The 15355-nt window shown below is 40.5% G+C and overlaps 1 protein-coding gene across 1 annotated transcript in view; it reads right to left on the bottom strand.

Moving 5' to 3' along the window:
* Positions 1–7210, bottom strand: part of PKD1 (polycystin 1, transient receptor potential channel interacting) — a 113111-nt gene extending 105901 nt beyond the window's left edge. Inside the window, 1 exon segment of the mRNA XM_072416999.1 lies at positions 6815–7210. Within this exon segment, the coding sequence (XP_072273100.1) occupies positions 6815–7065 (251 nt within the window). The 5' untranslated portion in view covers positions 7066–7210.
* Positions 7211–15355: the final 8145 nt, after the last annotated feature.

The following is a 15355-nucleotide window of genomic DNA, read 5'->3' on the forward strand; positions in this document are numbered from 1 at the left end:
TTACTTGCAATGGCGACCAATTGTCACCAATGGTATAGAATTTTAAAGGTCTCCATAGAAGGAAAGAAATCTTTCAATGGCGGCATCTAAAAGCTTACCTTATAACATAAAGGGGGATTTTATTGTAGTGGGCCAGAGAATATTAGCCAGACACTGGGGCACCACCTCAACTCCTGTTATAGTGGAATGGATGTGTAAACTTAATGATATTGAGGCCATGGAATCTCAAATATTATGGGAACGTTGTGGATTCAAAGATAGTACAGTTGACATTCAAAAATTCGGCCTTCAATAATCCGGATCCTGCAGTTTTCCGGCATAGATTTTGGAGCACATTTTCAAATTTACACTGTTTTCTGGAGACACTGTTTATGTCTTGATGGTGCTATACTAAAGAATCAGCTGTTAGGTCTTGCTTTTCCTCCATAAAATGAAGCGGTTCCTGTTGCTGAGGATGCTGTTACTGTCAGTCATGAAGATCATCATCCTGACATCTCATCTGCTATTTAGCTTATTTTCCAGGGTACAGTAATATTTAAAATTCTGAGGCACTATTTTGTTTAGCTGAACTAAAATTCTGTAAAACTGTTTTATTTAGTTGGTGAACATTAAAATTTCATTTGCTTTTCCTTTAGTGTCATTTCATTTAGTGTTATTTAATTTTAATATAGACAGCATATATAACCATTAAAAATCCGGAATCCAGAACCTGTACTGTATGTCATTGGACTCATGGAATTAATATAAAAACACTCCAGAAATCCAAGTATTCCTAAGATGATTTTCGATTTGGATATGTTAGGTCGGGGGTCAAACTTTTATGACCACTAGGCCATTTCAGGGGTGGGCAGGAGCACACAAGCCCTAATGGCTATGCCCACTACCAGGGAACTCCCTCTGAAGTGAAATTTCTCTCCTCCGTATGCATTGCGCAGGGGAACGATTTCCCTCAGGGAGCGTTCCCTATTTACCGCGGCGGCTAAAGTATCAACATCGGCTGCGGTAAACAGGGGAGCAACAGCAAGGAGGCGGCACCGGAGCTCCAGTAGCTCTAGTAGTTCCTAAGGGCCCCTGGCAGATACATTAGGCAGGATCGGCCAGGGGGCGTTAGGCCGGAGCGAACTACGGACTAGGCCGTATCTGGCCTAAAGGCCCGAGTTTGCCGACCCCTGTGTTAGATACATTGTACAGTTAGACACATTTTCAACTTTGAAAATGTATCTAACTGTATGGAAAGTTTTCTTACCTTTAAATATTGAATGTGAATAGTGTACTTAACTTTATTTTATTGAATATAGTGTACTTACCTTCATATTATTGAATATGAACCAAATGGCTATATATTATGTTATGTATTGCTCCCTTATATTCCCTTATATCTCTCCAATGTCATTTCATTCCTTCCCCCCACCCCCATTTTTCATTTATTTTTATTTGGTATACATTTATAACCTTGTTCAAAATTTAATAAAAGAATATTAAACATAAAAGGAGATTTGCTTACAATATATTATCAAAGGGTATGGAGACAGCATTTTAAAACTGACAAATCTTCCCCGTTTTACCAACAAAATAGCAAAAATAGAAGGCGTTGCACTTCTTTTTAAAATCTAATTCAGACCAATCCAGGAGCCATAATATTTTACTGACAAGTTTAAAAAGTCAGTAAATGTATTTTTATGTGAGTTGGCTTCCTAGCTCCTCGGTATTGTTCAGCCCTGGGGTTATATATTATAAATATTATATATTTGCTGAAGTCACCATGTACTTAAGAACTAGCAGGTTGCAAGAGTAGTTCCTGTATCTATCACGTATGGAATTGTCTGAAAGAATAGCTTTCTATGTTGCCCGTGGCAATCATTAACAGCACAGCTGTTGTATTTCTTACGCATGACTGCTTGCTACAGAAACTGGAGATCCTTATAAGAAGCCGTCGGAGATCGGGTCTCTGTAGGTGTAACAGGGCAGCCTGGGCCTACAAAGCCAAAGAGCGGTATAAAGAGTTTGCAGTACATGCAATGTGCAGGTAATAGATTCAGGCCTCTGGCTTCATTAAAATAACTACATCATAGTAATTAATAAATATACCTTTAGGGAAAGAAAATTTGTGGGGAGCGGAATGGATAGTTCTGTGGCTGTAACTCTTGTCCGTGCAGTGCTGGGTCCTAGGTTTCAATCCTATCTGCAAGGGGTATGCCGTATTCACGTGGGTTTCCTCCGGACACTGCAGTTTCCCCTACACCTCCAATAACATGCAGTTACGTTATTTGGCTCCCCCAGAAACGGTCCTTGTCCATGTGTGGAAAATACAAAACCAGTGCAGTGTGAATTGCCGGCTGCTGGCCACATCATGGACGAGATGTCACCAACTAAATCAGTACACCAAACCTTACAATGGCAATCTGGACACAAGAGTATCTTCTGCTGGGATTTGGGATCAATTCCCTGGAACGAGCATGACCACATTCTCAGATGTGTGCAGCAGAAAGAAGATTGGGGGTACAGCACGTATCACATCTAATTTTTTACATTTTAGCTAGTATTGAGCACTATTGGAGGAGAAGGGGACCCAATGAGGCCAAATATATTAAAGCTCTCCAAGACTGGAGAGGATACACTTTCATCAGTGAATCTGTGTGATGCAGCAAACCTGGAATGAACTTGCTCACAGAGATGATAACCTGGAGGTAAGGTTAGGTTTAGGGTTAGTAAGGACATGGCATGCAAGACAGGCTCAAACTAATTCTGTTGGTTATGAGTTTAGAAAACCTGATAAGTGACATCTCAATAGGATCTAAAGCATTGGTCTAGATTTACTACAGCTCTCCAAGGTTGCAGAGGATACACCATCATCAGTGAAGCTGGGTGATCCAGCAAACCTGGAATGGACTTCTTCACAGAGATGATAACCTGGAAGTAGGTTTAGGGTTAGTAAGGGTTGGGGACATGGTATGCAAGACAGGCTCAAACTAATTCTGTTGGTTATGAGTTTAGAAAACCTGATAAGCGACATCTCAATGGGATCTAAAGCATTGGTCTAGATTTATTACAGCTCTCCAAGGTTGGAGAGGATACACTTTCATAAGTGAACCTGGGTGATCCAGCAAACCTGGAATAGACGTCTTTAAAGTCATTTGCTATCAAATGTTTTGAATCCTGGACCAGATCAATTCCAGGTTTGCTGGATCACCCAGCTTTAATGATGAATGTGTATCCTCTCCAGCCTTGGAGAGCTTTAATAAATCAGGCCCAAGGAGTGGACTTTGCATGGAGGTTTTAAAGAGAGCTTGTGCTTTACAACCCTGAGTTTAGCCATTTCTGCTGGCAGAACACCAAATATTCCAATGTTTTTAAATATACACAGTGGTTGGGCACACCCCATTCAATGCCATGTGTTACTCCCATACACCAGAGTACTGGGTTTTCCTCCGGGGGCAGTTTAAAGGTGGCAGGGGTTCGGAAAGTGATATAAGCTATAAAGTGAACCAATTACACTCACTACGGGCAAATGACATATTGATAGGAACATGTAGGGGTCACCACTGGTGCGTTTCCCAATCTTTTTTAACATGGGGGAACCCTTAAAATAACTGTTAGGTCTTCTATAATTACAATATCCACAGCTAACAGTATATTAGTTTGGTGGTCAGTGGGAAGAATTCTTCTTACATTGCTGGCCATTGTCACCCTTACAGATAGACAAAAAATATCATTGGTGTTGCTTATACTGATCTGAGAGATCCAAACTGCTCTTTGCTCAAAGAACCCCCAGCAACCCCTGGAGGAACTCCAGTAAGCTAAAAGAACCCCCCTGGACGAGATATGTAATTAACCCTTCTAGTGCACCCTAAAACAACCTAGACATTTTTTGAAGCTGTAGGCAGTTGTGGCCCAACTCTTCAGTAATCACCCAAAAGCAGCCGGGTGACTACTGACAAAGTGCTGGGTGGTGCGCCCAGCTAAAAAGGCCTGGGGAGAACACCGCTACAAAGTTTTTTTTTTTTTGAGCTCAACACTTCTCAGGCTCCAGTGCTGCCGTCCTTATCATGACTTCCCTGACCTGGAACAAGCATGAGGGCCAAAGGTCAGAGGTAAGTTGCTGCCACCATAGTAAGGCTGCCAGGCCCTGCCATCTGTTTAAAAAAACAACCTAGACTGTAAGTTCTTCTGGGCAGGGTCCTCTCCTCGTCCTGTGTCACTGTCTGTATCTGTCTGTCATTTGCAAACCCTATTTAATGTACAGCGCTGTGTAATATGTTGGCGCTATATAAGTCCTATTTATTAATAATAACTCCGCAATGGATCCATCTGCATTTCTGCCCTCCCGGGTCCGGCACAGAACCGTTAGGTGGGACCACCCTCTCCTGGTACGTTTTTACAGATCCCATCTGTGTGAGCAGCGGCTTCTGAGCTGCTTGTGTTCCTCCAATGCACATTTTCACATAGCTCACATTCCACACTACAGTTGCCATGACAGGAATTCAACTGGATGAAACCCTTACCACTTTTTTTTTTTTTACTTTTTTGCTTTAGATACTAAAAAAAAAAATTACAACATTCTGTATTTTGTTAAAAACTTTTAATGGGTTTCACCTATAAACATGGAGTTGGTCTCACCAGCTATCTGGGAATTACAAATCCCATCATGACAAATGGCAATCAGGTCTTTAAACATTGTTTAAAGAAAAAAAAAAGCAGTAACATCATTGCTATTTTGTATTTAGCCTGCGCAGAGAGCAGCAATGTGGGAGGGGCCTATCAGCTCCTCCCACTACAGGCTGCCTGCAGAAAACTATAGTAGGGGCGGAGACAAGACCAGTCACCCTGCACTAGGAGAAAGAGAAGCAGTGGCTGGTCTTTTCATCGTTTCACATGGGGTTACTTCAGATCTGAAAGAAATACACAAAGCACACCAATATCCAAGTTAGAATACAAATCTTCTGTATTCAGACAATAATTATTTATCCTAAAGCCCAGCTTTAGGGTACATAGAGTGGATAATGTCTAAAAGAACTGTTGGGTTTTTTTCCCTCGTATTTGTGTCCTACTGAGAACATTGCCCTTTTCTTCCTGTCCAGAGTCAAAACGTGAAGTGGGAATAATTCCGTCCAAAGTAAGAAGAAATCCCCTCTGAAGATCACGGTCACTGAAAAACTCCCCGTAACTTCCTGTTCTGGTGACAATCATAACGTTTAGGCTTCCTCACCACTTTCTGTACCATGTCAATATTACCGGGGTAAACAGAAATATGATTCTCATTGCAGGGACATAAAAAAGGCTAAACTTATTCTTTAACGCATGCAAAAATGTTATATTTCTTTAATGGGTCTTTAGGAACTCGGCATCTCAGTTTTACAAACAACACACTTTACTTATAACAGTCACAGAAATATGGACAGCCCATGGAGGGTGAATGCACAAATCTGTGTATATGTAATACAATAAATGGAATATGGTGCAGCAAGCATGTCAAATGGAACGCAACACTGAAGAAGACTATAAGAATAAGAATCACTTCTTCACTCCATCCAGAACCATACTGATATATATATATATATATAATACATACATACATACATACATACACACACACATTTATTTTATATAAATCACTTCACTGTCCATGAACTAGTTAGACAAGAACGAGATTATATATATTATATACATACACGGGAGCAGTATATACAGATTTAAGGAACAAGCCTGGGAAGCCGTGCAGCAACCAATAGTGAGTTGTCACCAGCGTAGCGTAAGAGACTGACAGGCGATGGTTTTGGCTCGGGGTTCCTACACTTTGTCCATTCCCTTATCATTCTATAAGTGTGACAGTGGATCTGTCTCAGCACGGGATACAACAGCAAAAACATTGCAGAATAAAAAGAAATAAAGCCAAAACTAACGACAATAATAATCATCATAATATTATGAATATATCATTATTATGATCAATATATAATATTAAAATACAATATATTTATGTTTATTTCTCCAAGATCACTCAAGCAATAATAACAGCCTGGTATGTCAGAAATAAAAACTTTTCAGCACAAGGAAAAAGTTTTGAAAAGTTTTTAAAACTTTATAAAAGTTGGTAAACAAAGTTGCAATGAGCTGAGATGCTGTCAGGAAGGTCCAGGGAGGGGTGTGAAGAGGTACAAGAGTGGGTAGAAAGAGAAAAGGGTGTGCAGGGGATATGAGGATAGGAAAAAGGGGTGCAGAGTGATGAATAGTAATAGGGGTACAGGGGGCATGAAGTAACAGGGGTACAGGGGGCATGAAGTAACAGAGGTACAGGGGGCATGAAGTAATAGGGGTACAGGGGGCATGAAGTAAAAGGGGTACAGGGGGTATAAAGTAATAGGGGTACAGGGGGTATAAAGTAATAGGGGTACAGGGGGCATTAAGTAATAGGGGTACAGGGGGCGTGAAGTAATAGGGGTACAGTACAGGGGGTATAAAGTAATAGGGGGGGGTATAAAGTAATAGGGGTACAGGGGGTATAAAGTAAAAGGGGTACAGGGGGCATGAAGTAAAAGGGGTACAGGGGGCATGAAGTAAAAGGGGGCATGAAGTAATAGGGGTACAGGGGGCATGAAGTAATAGGGGTACAGGGGGTGTGAAGTAATAGGGGTACAGGGGGCATGAAGTAATAGGGGTACAGGGGGCATGAAGTAATAGGGGTACAGGGGGCATGAAGTAATAGGGGTACGGAGGGCATGAAGTAATAGGGGTACAGGGGGCATGAAGTAATAGGGGTACAGGTGGCATGAAGTAATAGGGGTACAGGGGCATGAAGTTAGAGTTGTATACTCACAGCACGGTGACATGGGTGGGCACAGCCTCCAGCTCTTGCAGTCCGGCACCGGAGCAGTTCACCTGGCATGAGTCGTTGGCACACGTGCAGTTGCCCGGACAGGGCTGGCACCATCCGGCTCTTGCCCCCGATCCGAGCCCCAGCAGGAGCCCAGCGGCGAGAAGGAAGAGGGGGCAGATCCGCAGACCCAGCAAAGGGGGGGAGGCGCCATCTTTTCTAAGGGCTTCAGCCTGGCCATTTCCAAAATGCATAGCTCACTCACATCGCATGGGATCCCCTGCTGCCTCCCACAGCAAGCAACAAGCAGAGAAGCCCGCTAATCCCGAGCCCCGGCGTCCAGATCCCGGCTCTCAGCTGCACGGAGCGCTCATCCTGTCCGGGCTGCTGCTGGCTCGATGTGTCTCTGTCCTGGAGGGGAGGGAGCACGCACTACCCTACTATGGACGCCAGGTGGCGCCCGAGAGAATGGACCGCTCTGATTCAATCCTGCAGGAATACGGCTGCAGTTCCATCGATGGACGAGAGAGGGCGCTAAGAATAAATAGACTATTGTTCCAAGCAGGATGCAAGAAAACTGTCATTAATGATCCAAAAAGTATGAGGATATAGTTATTTTTAGCTAGATATGACTCCAAGTTACTGCTAGGAGATCAAAACAAAAAGAAAAAGGGATGGTATAGTAAATTGGAAATATATAAATCACTGCCTGTCACTTCCACAATCAAAAACCTGCCTGGTCCTTTTTTTTTCATTTTAAATGTTCATTTACACTTAAAGTACAAAATACTAAAAATAAATAAAAAAATGTCACTATGATGCTTAACATTCCCCTGTACCCAGACTATGGATATTACATTGTTTCATATTCATACCTGTTCAGCTGCTTAATCATTCTCAAAGGTTTTCAAAGATCACAATGTCAGTGGTTTCTAGCAGCTTAGAAACATCTGTTGGCTCTGGTTGTTTATATTAGAGGTCTGGCAGCCTGCCAAGATTCTGTTCTCACAAAAACAAAAAAAAAGCTAAACCAGTGTTAAAAATTAAACAATTTTTTCCTCCATAATGCTTATAGATAAATTCCCTCACCTACTAGATTGTAAGCTCTTCGGGGCAGGGTCCTCTCCTCCTGTATCACTGTCTGTATTAGTCTGTCATTTGCATTCCCTATTTATTGTACAGCGCTGCGTAATATGTTGGCGCTATATAAATCCTGTTTAATAATAATAAAAATAATAGATACAGAGATAATAAATATTTCATTTTTGTGTCAAGTTTACTTTAAGAAATTACCCTCCCTAATAAAGAAGTTTGCAATATGTGCATGTTGCCAGCCTTTTTGGTTACTTGCATCTTAGGGTTGTTTTCTAAAGAACCAGCTTCTAAAGATTTGACAGCAGGGGGCATGGAGTAGCGCTGAACCATGAAATATGAATGGATATGAAGTGACCGCACAATTGGTGCCAAGCAAATTAAGGAACAATAAAATGGGATGCTATGTTCAGACTGGCGGTGAGGTTGTGGTGCGGTTACTGCTTCCTCATGCAAGTTATCCCAAGGTGCCAGCTGCTCGGAGCAGTGCATGGTCTCTTGTTTCTGCCACCGGTCTGAACCTGACCTAAGGTCACAGCCAACAAAATTGCTAATCGCTGCATTTATTCTCCCTAAATCTGTTAATATTTTGGGGTGACACAGAGCACTGTTTTGCAAAATGGTCTTTGGAGGTCATCTGAGCATTTGATGGGCACAAGTTCTTCCAAGAATGCCAACACTTCATTATAGGGTCTTTATTAATATTTTTATTATTATTAATAATAAACAGGATTTATATAGCGCCAACATATTACACATCACTGTACATTAATAGGGGGTGCAAATGACAGACAGATACAGACAGTGACACAGGAGGAGGAGAGGACCCTGTCCCGAAGAGCTTACAATCTAGGCAGTAACTTTTGCAGCAAAGTGCACGCATATACAGGCTATGTTCCGGCTGGCAGGGAGGGTGTGCAGTTGCCGCTTTCTAATACCAGTAAACCACTGCCCTGGGGGGGATGCTACAAGTGACTTCTACCTGTGCCAGCCCCGGAGACAATGAATACAAGTGGCAGTGAGCAGTCTACAGATGTTGGCTAAGAACCAGTGCTGGCAAGTGGCAGATGCCAAGAATGGCACAGAATCGCCTGATCCTGACGCAGGTCTGAAGCTAACCTTAGGAAGATATTTCATCAACTTAACCTGCATAGGAGGTGTACCAGAAAAAACTCTTGATGTCCTATTTACAAAACTACATAAATGGTGCATTGAAATAGTACAGAGTGGGGGCAAACTGGGCAATTGCCCAGATCCCAATAAATGAAATGGGAGGGGGCAGGAAGCTAAAACACTACCCCTCACTTCTTTTTTTGCCCAGGGCCCCATTTTGTCTAAAAGCTTCTTTTCCAGAGTGTCATACAAGAAAACCAATCCATTTACATCAGACTCTGAGCCATATGAGCTTGCACTCTAATGTCTATACTGCAGTCACAAAGCCAGCCTGAAAACATCTGCACTATAATCTATAGAGGTCCATTAAAAATTATTGATTTTTTCAAGGACATTACTTATTTTCTAAAATGTATTCTTCTGACATAGCCATAAATTTGCTGTCAGGAAACACTCCCATATGACACCATCCCAAGGATATGTTTGTGCAAAAGCCAAGGCTGAAAAGAAGATGTAAAAAGCCAATTGTTTTTAATTAGTACACACATAAAAAGAAGAGTATTAGACAGACACAAGATAAATGTTTTCCCTGTTCGTGAGAACAAGATTTTTGCTTTTGCCTGGGGGCTTTGCTATTGACTTGTATCACTTTGTGCCTGTGGTATTTCCATATGTGTCCTCCAGGGGGAGCTCCTACTGCATGACAGCAATGCAGCCTTCTCACCCTGGGCTGAGCTGGTACTTTGTTAATAAGATGATTTTGCAGCCAGCAAAGCTGTTAAGTCATTTTAGATTTACACTGAATATATTTTAGGTGTTATGATATCTATTCCTTGATTATTGAGTATGCCTATTTCTTTCTTTAATTTATTGTTGTTTTAACTACCAGCATCAAGCTTTCCTTTTACATTGCATCAGATGGGAGACCATGAGAGCACATGGGCAACTACTTTCTAGAGCTATCAATATGTTCTAGATCCCCACATTTGCCAAAGTGTCCCTTTTAGCCTAATCACCATTATTTAGTTACCACTATTTTCCCATACAGTATTTCAATCAATGATCAATCTATTCCATGGGTTGTTTGGAAGCCTAGCCAGTCTGTAGAAGACATGTCCAAGCCTAACCACATGGCCAACCAATGGAGCACTCATTCAAGCTGACAACATTACTACCACGTGCAAGGTCAGCAGGTTCATGTTGTCAGCCTTACATCTCCAAGTAAGAAACTTCTCATTTTGCTTTTTAAGGAAACTGCATACAGTGATGACAAATTTACGGATACTCCATAGATTTAAGGGCTTGTTACCAACAGTGCATTACGATATTGTACACATTTCTCTGTGCAACACACAAAACATTTACTAATTACCCAAATCTAGCAGAAATAACTCAAATTAAGCTGTTATTTCCTGCCTCTGAACTAACCATGCTGCTATCAGGGCTGTAAATCTCAAAACTGGATGGATAGAAAAACAAATAATTTGGCAAGTAGGACAAGTAACGCAGCAACTAAATATTTACTATTTGCCAGGAATTTGGCTTTAAGATGGTGATCTTCATCTGAATTTAAAATATTCTTTAGCCTAACTAACACCTAGTAATGCATGGAGCTACCTTAATGAACATATTGGAATAATTATTTTAAACCCTCACAATAAATAATGGAAATTAAAGGAGATTGTACAGTAAGATTGCAACATGTGTGACCAGCTCTTCAAGTTTGGTTACCATTATAAGCAACACAGCTCCATACAAAACTTACCTTTGCTCAGATCAACATTTATATCATCTTATCTTCCAAAAAATAACATTTTCCCTATTCACAGAACAGTAGCTGCTCATCTTAGTTTTTGATTTTCTGTTCATGATTACGCTCCCAGCCTGCTCTACTAGACACGGCTGTGCCAGAGAATTAGCATGAAATCTCTGTCTGCTCAGAGAGGTGGTGAGAAGCAATCAAGAGGTAATTTGGAATAATTGAAGGGGAACATGATAGGTCTCACTATGATAGAATCACAAACCTGCTAAGGAATACTTTGTTTCTGATCTTTATGGCTAGGACCGGATTTTTGATCTTCAGATAAAGTAAAGCAAAAAGCACAACAAGGCCCATGTGTACCTTATCAGCACAGTAGGCATGTGCAAGGGGCCCTGCACATTGGGAAGCTGCAGAATAAATGTCTTATGGTAACAAATTCTATTTAATGTTTTATATTTATTGTGTTCTTATTTACTTTCTTCTTTTACTTTACTATTTCTCTTCTTATCCCCCCTTCTCCTTATTTTATTTTGCTTTCCATTCTCTTTACCTTGCTTTCTCTTTCCTTGACTTTTTTGTCATTGCCTTTCTGATCTCTTTGCTTTCCTTTCTCCATTTCCCTTTCTATCATTTCTGCTCTTTTCTCCTTTCTTGTATTCTCTTCTTTCCTTTTCTTTTCTTTCTCTTCTTCCTCTTTTTTTCCTTCCCTTCCCTTTTTTTCTTTTCCTTGCTTTACTCTTTTTTGCACCTATTTCTTTTCCTTCCCTTTCCCAATTTTGCTTACCTTTTTTTACCTTTTATCTTTTTCTTATCTTTCCTAATCTTTTACCTGGTAACATTCCCTTTCTTTCCTCTCTTTCCCCTCATTTTGCTTTTCCTTTGCTTTTTTTGTCATTACCTTGCTTTTCTCTTTGCATCCCTTTTTTCCCCTTTCCCTCCTAGCACCCCCTTTCCTCTTTTACCTTTTCTTCACTTGTCTTTTCTTTACCTTTCCCCTATTTTTCATTCGGTTTCTTCTTTTTTCCTTTTTTAACCTTTCTTCCATTCCTTGCTTTACTTTTTCCCATCAATTTCTTTTTCCTCCTTTCCCTATTTGGCTTTTACTATTACACCTTTTTTTTCTTTCCTATCTTTCCTTACCATTTGCCTTCTTGTCTTTTCTAGTCTTTTATCTCATACCCTTCCCTTTATTCCTTTGTTCCCCCTGCCTTCCTTCTCATTTCCCTGTCATTATTTTTCCCTTTGCTTTGCTTTCTTGTCCTTACCTTCCTTCTCTATTTGCTTTTCTTGTTTTTACTTTTTCATTTGTATCTCCCCACTTCTCTTCTTTTCTTTTTTCATTTTCCTTTCATCTCTTTCTCAACGTTCACCATTTTCTTTCCTCCTATTTCCTTTTTTCCCCATACCTTTCTTCTATTTCTTGCTTTACTTTCTTTCCCATCCATTTCATCACCTTCCTCTTCCCATTTAGCTTACTCATTTTCCTTTCCTCTTCCCATGCCTTTTTACTTCCTATCTTTCCTAGAATTTTATTCCTTACCCTTCCCTTTTTTCCCTCAGTTTTTCCTTTCCTCCTATTTTCTTTTCATCCTTTTTTCCTAAGGGCTCCCTGACTTTTTTTTCACCGATCCCTTCCTTCTCCCTTTCCTTTCCTTTTTTTATCTTTTCCATCTATCTTCTCTATCCTTTTTTTCCTTCTTCTTTTTTCTTTTTAATTTTCTTCTGTTTTTTTTTTCCGTTTTATCGATCACCCATTCATTACATTACTTCTTTTTACATCCATTTCTTCCCCTTCCCATTTCCCTTGCCTTTCCTCTATTTTCCTAGCCTTTACTCATTACCTTCTCTCTTTTACTTTCCATTCCTATTTTCCTTTCCTTCCCTCCCTGTTCCCTGACGTTCCTTGCATGTTCTAGGCCTCTCCTGTTCTGTGGGTGTCCAACTACTCTCTGTGCAGGCCCAGCTCCTCTGGACCTCCCTTTGCAACCCTCTCTAACCTTTTCTGAAGCAGATGAGGGAGAAGCTCAGTTGAGGAAGCATTATGTGTCTGATGGAGCTGCTAATATCCAGTGTCTGGGATTTTGGATGTCTTTTAAACAACAAAAAAAACATGCATGAAATAAAGACGTGATTTTATAGGAGGAGTGTTGTTGAAATGATTAGACTGGTAGCAGGGTACAGATACCAAGGAAGGTAAACATGCTATGTTTTTCAACCACAGCCTAGAAAAGTCAGATCACCCGGTAGGCCATAGCACTATAAGGGCTGTGAAAATCTCAAAAAAATTGGACCTGGTTCTTCCCATAAGTAGGAACTTTCCAGTTTCTGCCACATGCAAGCACTGGCCAGACACAGAGGTAGTTTTGTGAATGCCTAATAAAGATTGGAAGGCAACAGACAAATGTCCAGGGTCATGGGACAATCCTACAGGATTAGAGACACTTCTTCCCTTCCTGCTATTACAACTGTTACACTAGAACTATGGCTACAACACTTCATCTGCACATAGTTTTCTCCCTGTCCTACCTACCAGTAAAGTCCACAGATGCAGCTTCCAATGATGGTGTGACAACGATGCTGCACTGCTCCTGAATTCAAAGCAGAGTTGTCACTCTCATAAAGTTGTGCCTGCCTAGACTACAGTGGGAGGAGATGATGTTGAAGGGTTTAGGTATGACCATTCAGTATGGTCGTTGATAAATCAGAATCCTGTAGCCTGTCAATCAGCACCATACTCCCACCCACTGCTTTCCATATGCTGAAACCTTCCCATTGTGAGCTGCAGCATCTGGGAGGGGGAGTGTGAGCTTATCAATGTACCAATCTGGTAAAATAGATTACCTGTATCTGATGGCAATGTGGCACTTTAACAAAATGTCTTCACAGGATGCTGCATAATGTAAGGTCGGCTATTCAGTCACTTTTCTGCATTGCTGAAACATGGGGATTTAAACAAAAAAAAAAGGCTTTTTTTATTTAATAGAGGCCTTGGAGTTGACACTTATGATAAGGACATCTGGCTGCAAGATGTATGACCACACGTCACACTTACAGAAGATAGTCCACAGTGAATTTTGCTCACATCCAGTAAATGCTGTGCGGCAGCCTAAGTGAGCAAAAAAAAAATGTGAGCGGTCAGATGAAAAGATATATGGTGCTCTGAGGACCACTAAGACATTCTCAAACACTGCTATAATTTAACTCATTCTAAACTACTCTGATCCAAACAATTGCCATTGTTTAACACCACCTGTCCCTCATCATCAAACTGATTGATCACATGGGACCCCCTTTTATCATGTAGATCACTCCAACAATTCTTCACTGTTAGTAGCAGGAAAATAAGCTTATAATATTAAAAAATAAAAGGAAGGGGGTACAGGTTGTTTTATAACAGATTGAAATCCATATAGAATGTGGGCTCTCTAATTAAAACAGTGTTCAAAGAGAAACCTTAACCAAAATTGATTTTAATCTGATTTAAATCTGGACTACAGCCTTCCCTTCAGTCTTGCACTTTTGTACAGGCTCTTCCCCTGGACTAAAATGTCTTACTTTGATTTCACTGCACACTGTGAGCTTATCAGAATGTGCTTTAGAAGCTGTAGCAAGTCAGATAGAACCCACCTCATTACCTGGATAGACAGGTTATATATATATATATATATATATATATATACATATATATAAAATTATATATATTTATTTACATTGCAGAGGTCCCTAGGGTTATCAGGGAGGAACATTGGAGTTTGCTTCAGTAATTTGTGCCTCAGTTCAGTTTAAGTGACCCCAATGGTCTTTTTGGCCATCTGTTAGAGTCAAAGTCTTCCCAATAACCAGCAATGTAAAAGGCATTCTTCTTACTGATCATTACACTAATATAGTGTGTGGATATAGTAATTATAGCGGGGTTTTTTTGATATCTGAAAATTATTTCAAAGGGTAAAGTTCCAGAAACACTAGCTGTCAGTCTACCTGTAAGCAACAGAGTGTACACTAGAGGGCGCATGATGCTTTCCTACTTTTCTAGTAGTCTCTCTGTAGGAACATACACAAAAATCAAAGCCTACTGACAATAGCTCAGGGTTTTTGATAATAAAAGCTGGTGTGGAATCAGTTCTACCCCTCCACCTAAAATGAAGTCATTTGTTTAAGGTGCTGCTTTAAAATCCCCCGGTCTCCTGGACAAAATAGATATGGCTATCCTCTAGAGATTACCAATAGTTAACTTAGTATACAGGCATTTGCATCCTCTATTGTACAGTGATGCATATTATGTTACTGCATTAAAAATGTAGGAAAATGATGATAAACATGATGTATATGTTGTAGGTCAGCTTTTTGATGAAATAAAATACAGTCTTTGTAAATAATATAACAGCACACAGATGACATCTATAAGAATCAGATGGCATCTCTAAGATATTTGCTGAAGGAATTGTCCAAGAGTGAAATTTTTGTTATACAGTAAGGCCCCTTGTAGACTTGTGGTAAACCACAAGCATTGTACTGCATGCTAAACTGTACTCCCAACTGTTCCCATTCAATGGTACGAGAGTAGATAATAACCACTT

The sequence above is a fragment of the Pyxicephalus adspersus genome, chromosome 7, assembly GCF_032062135.1.
Source record: "Pyxicephalus adspersus chromosome 7, UCB_Pads_2.0, whole genome shotgun sequence".
Taxonomy (NCBI): domain Eukaryota; kingdom Metazoa; phylum Chordata; class Amphibia; order Anura; family Pyxicephalidae; genus Pyxicephalus; species Pyxicephalus adspersus.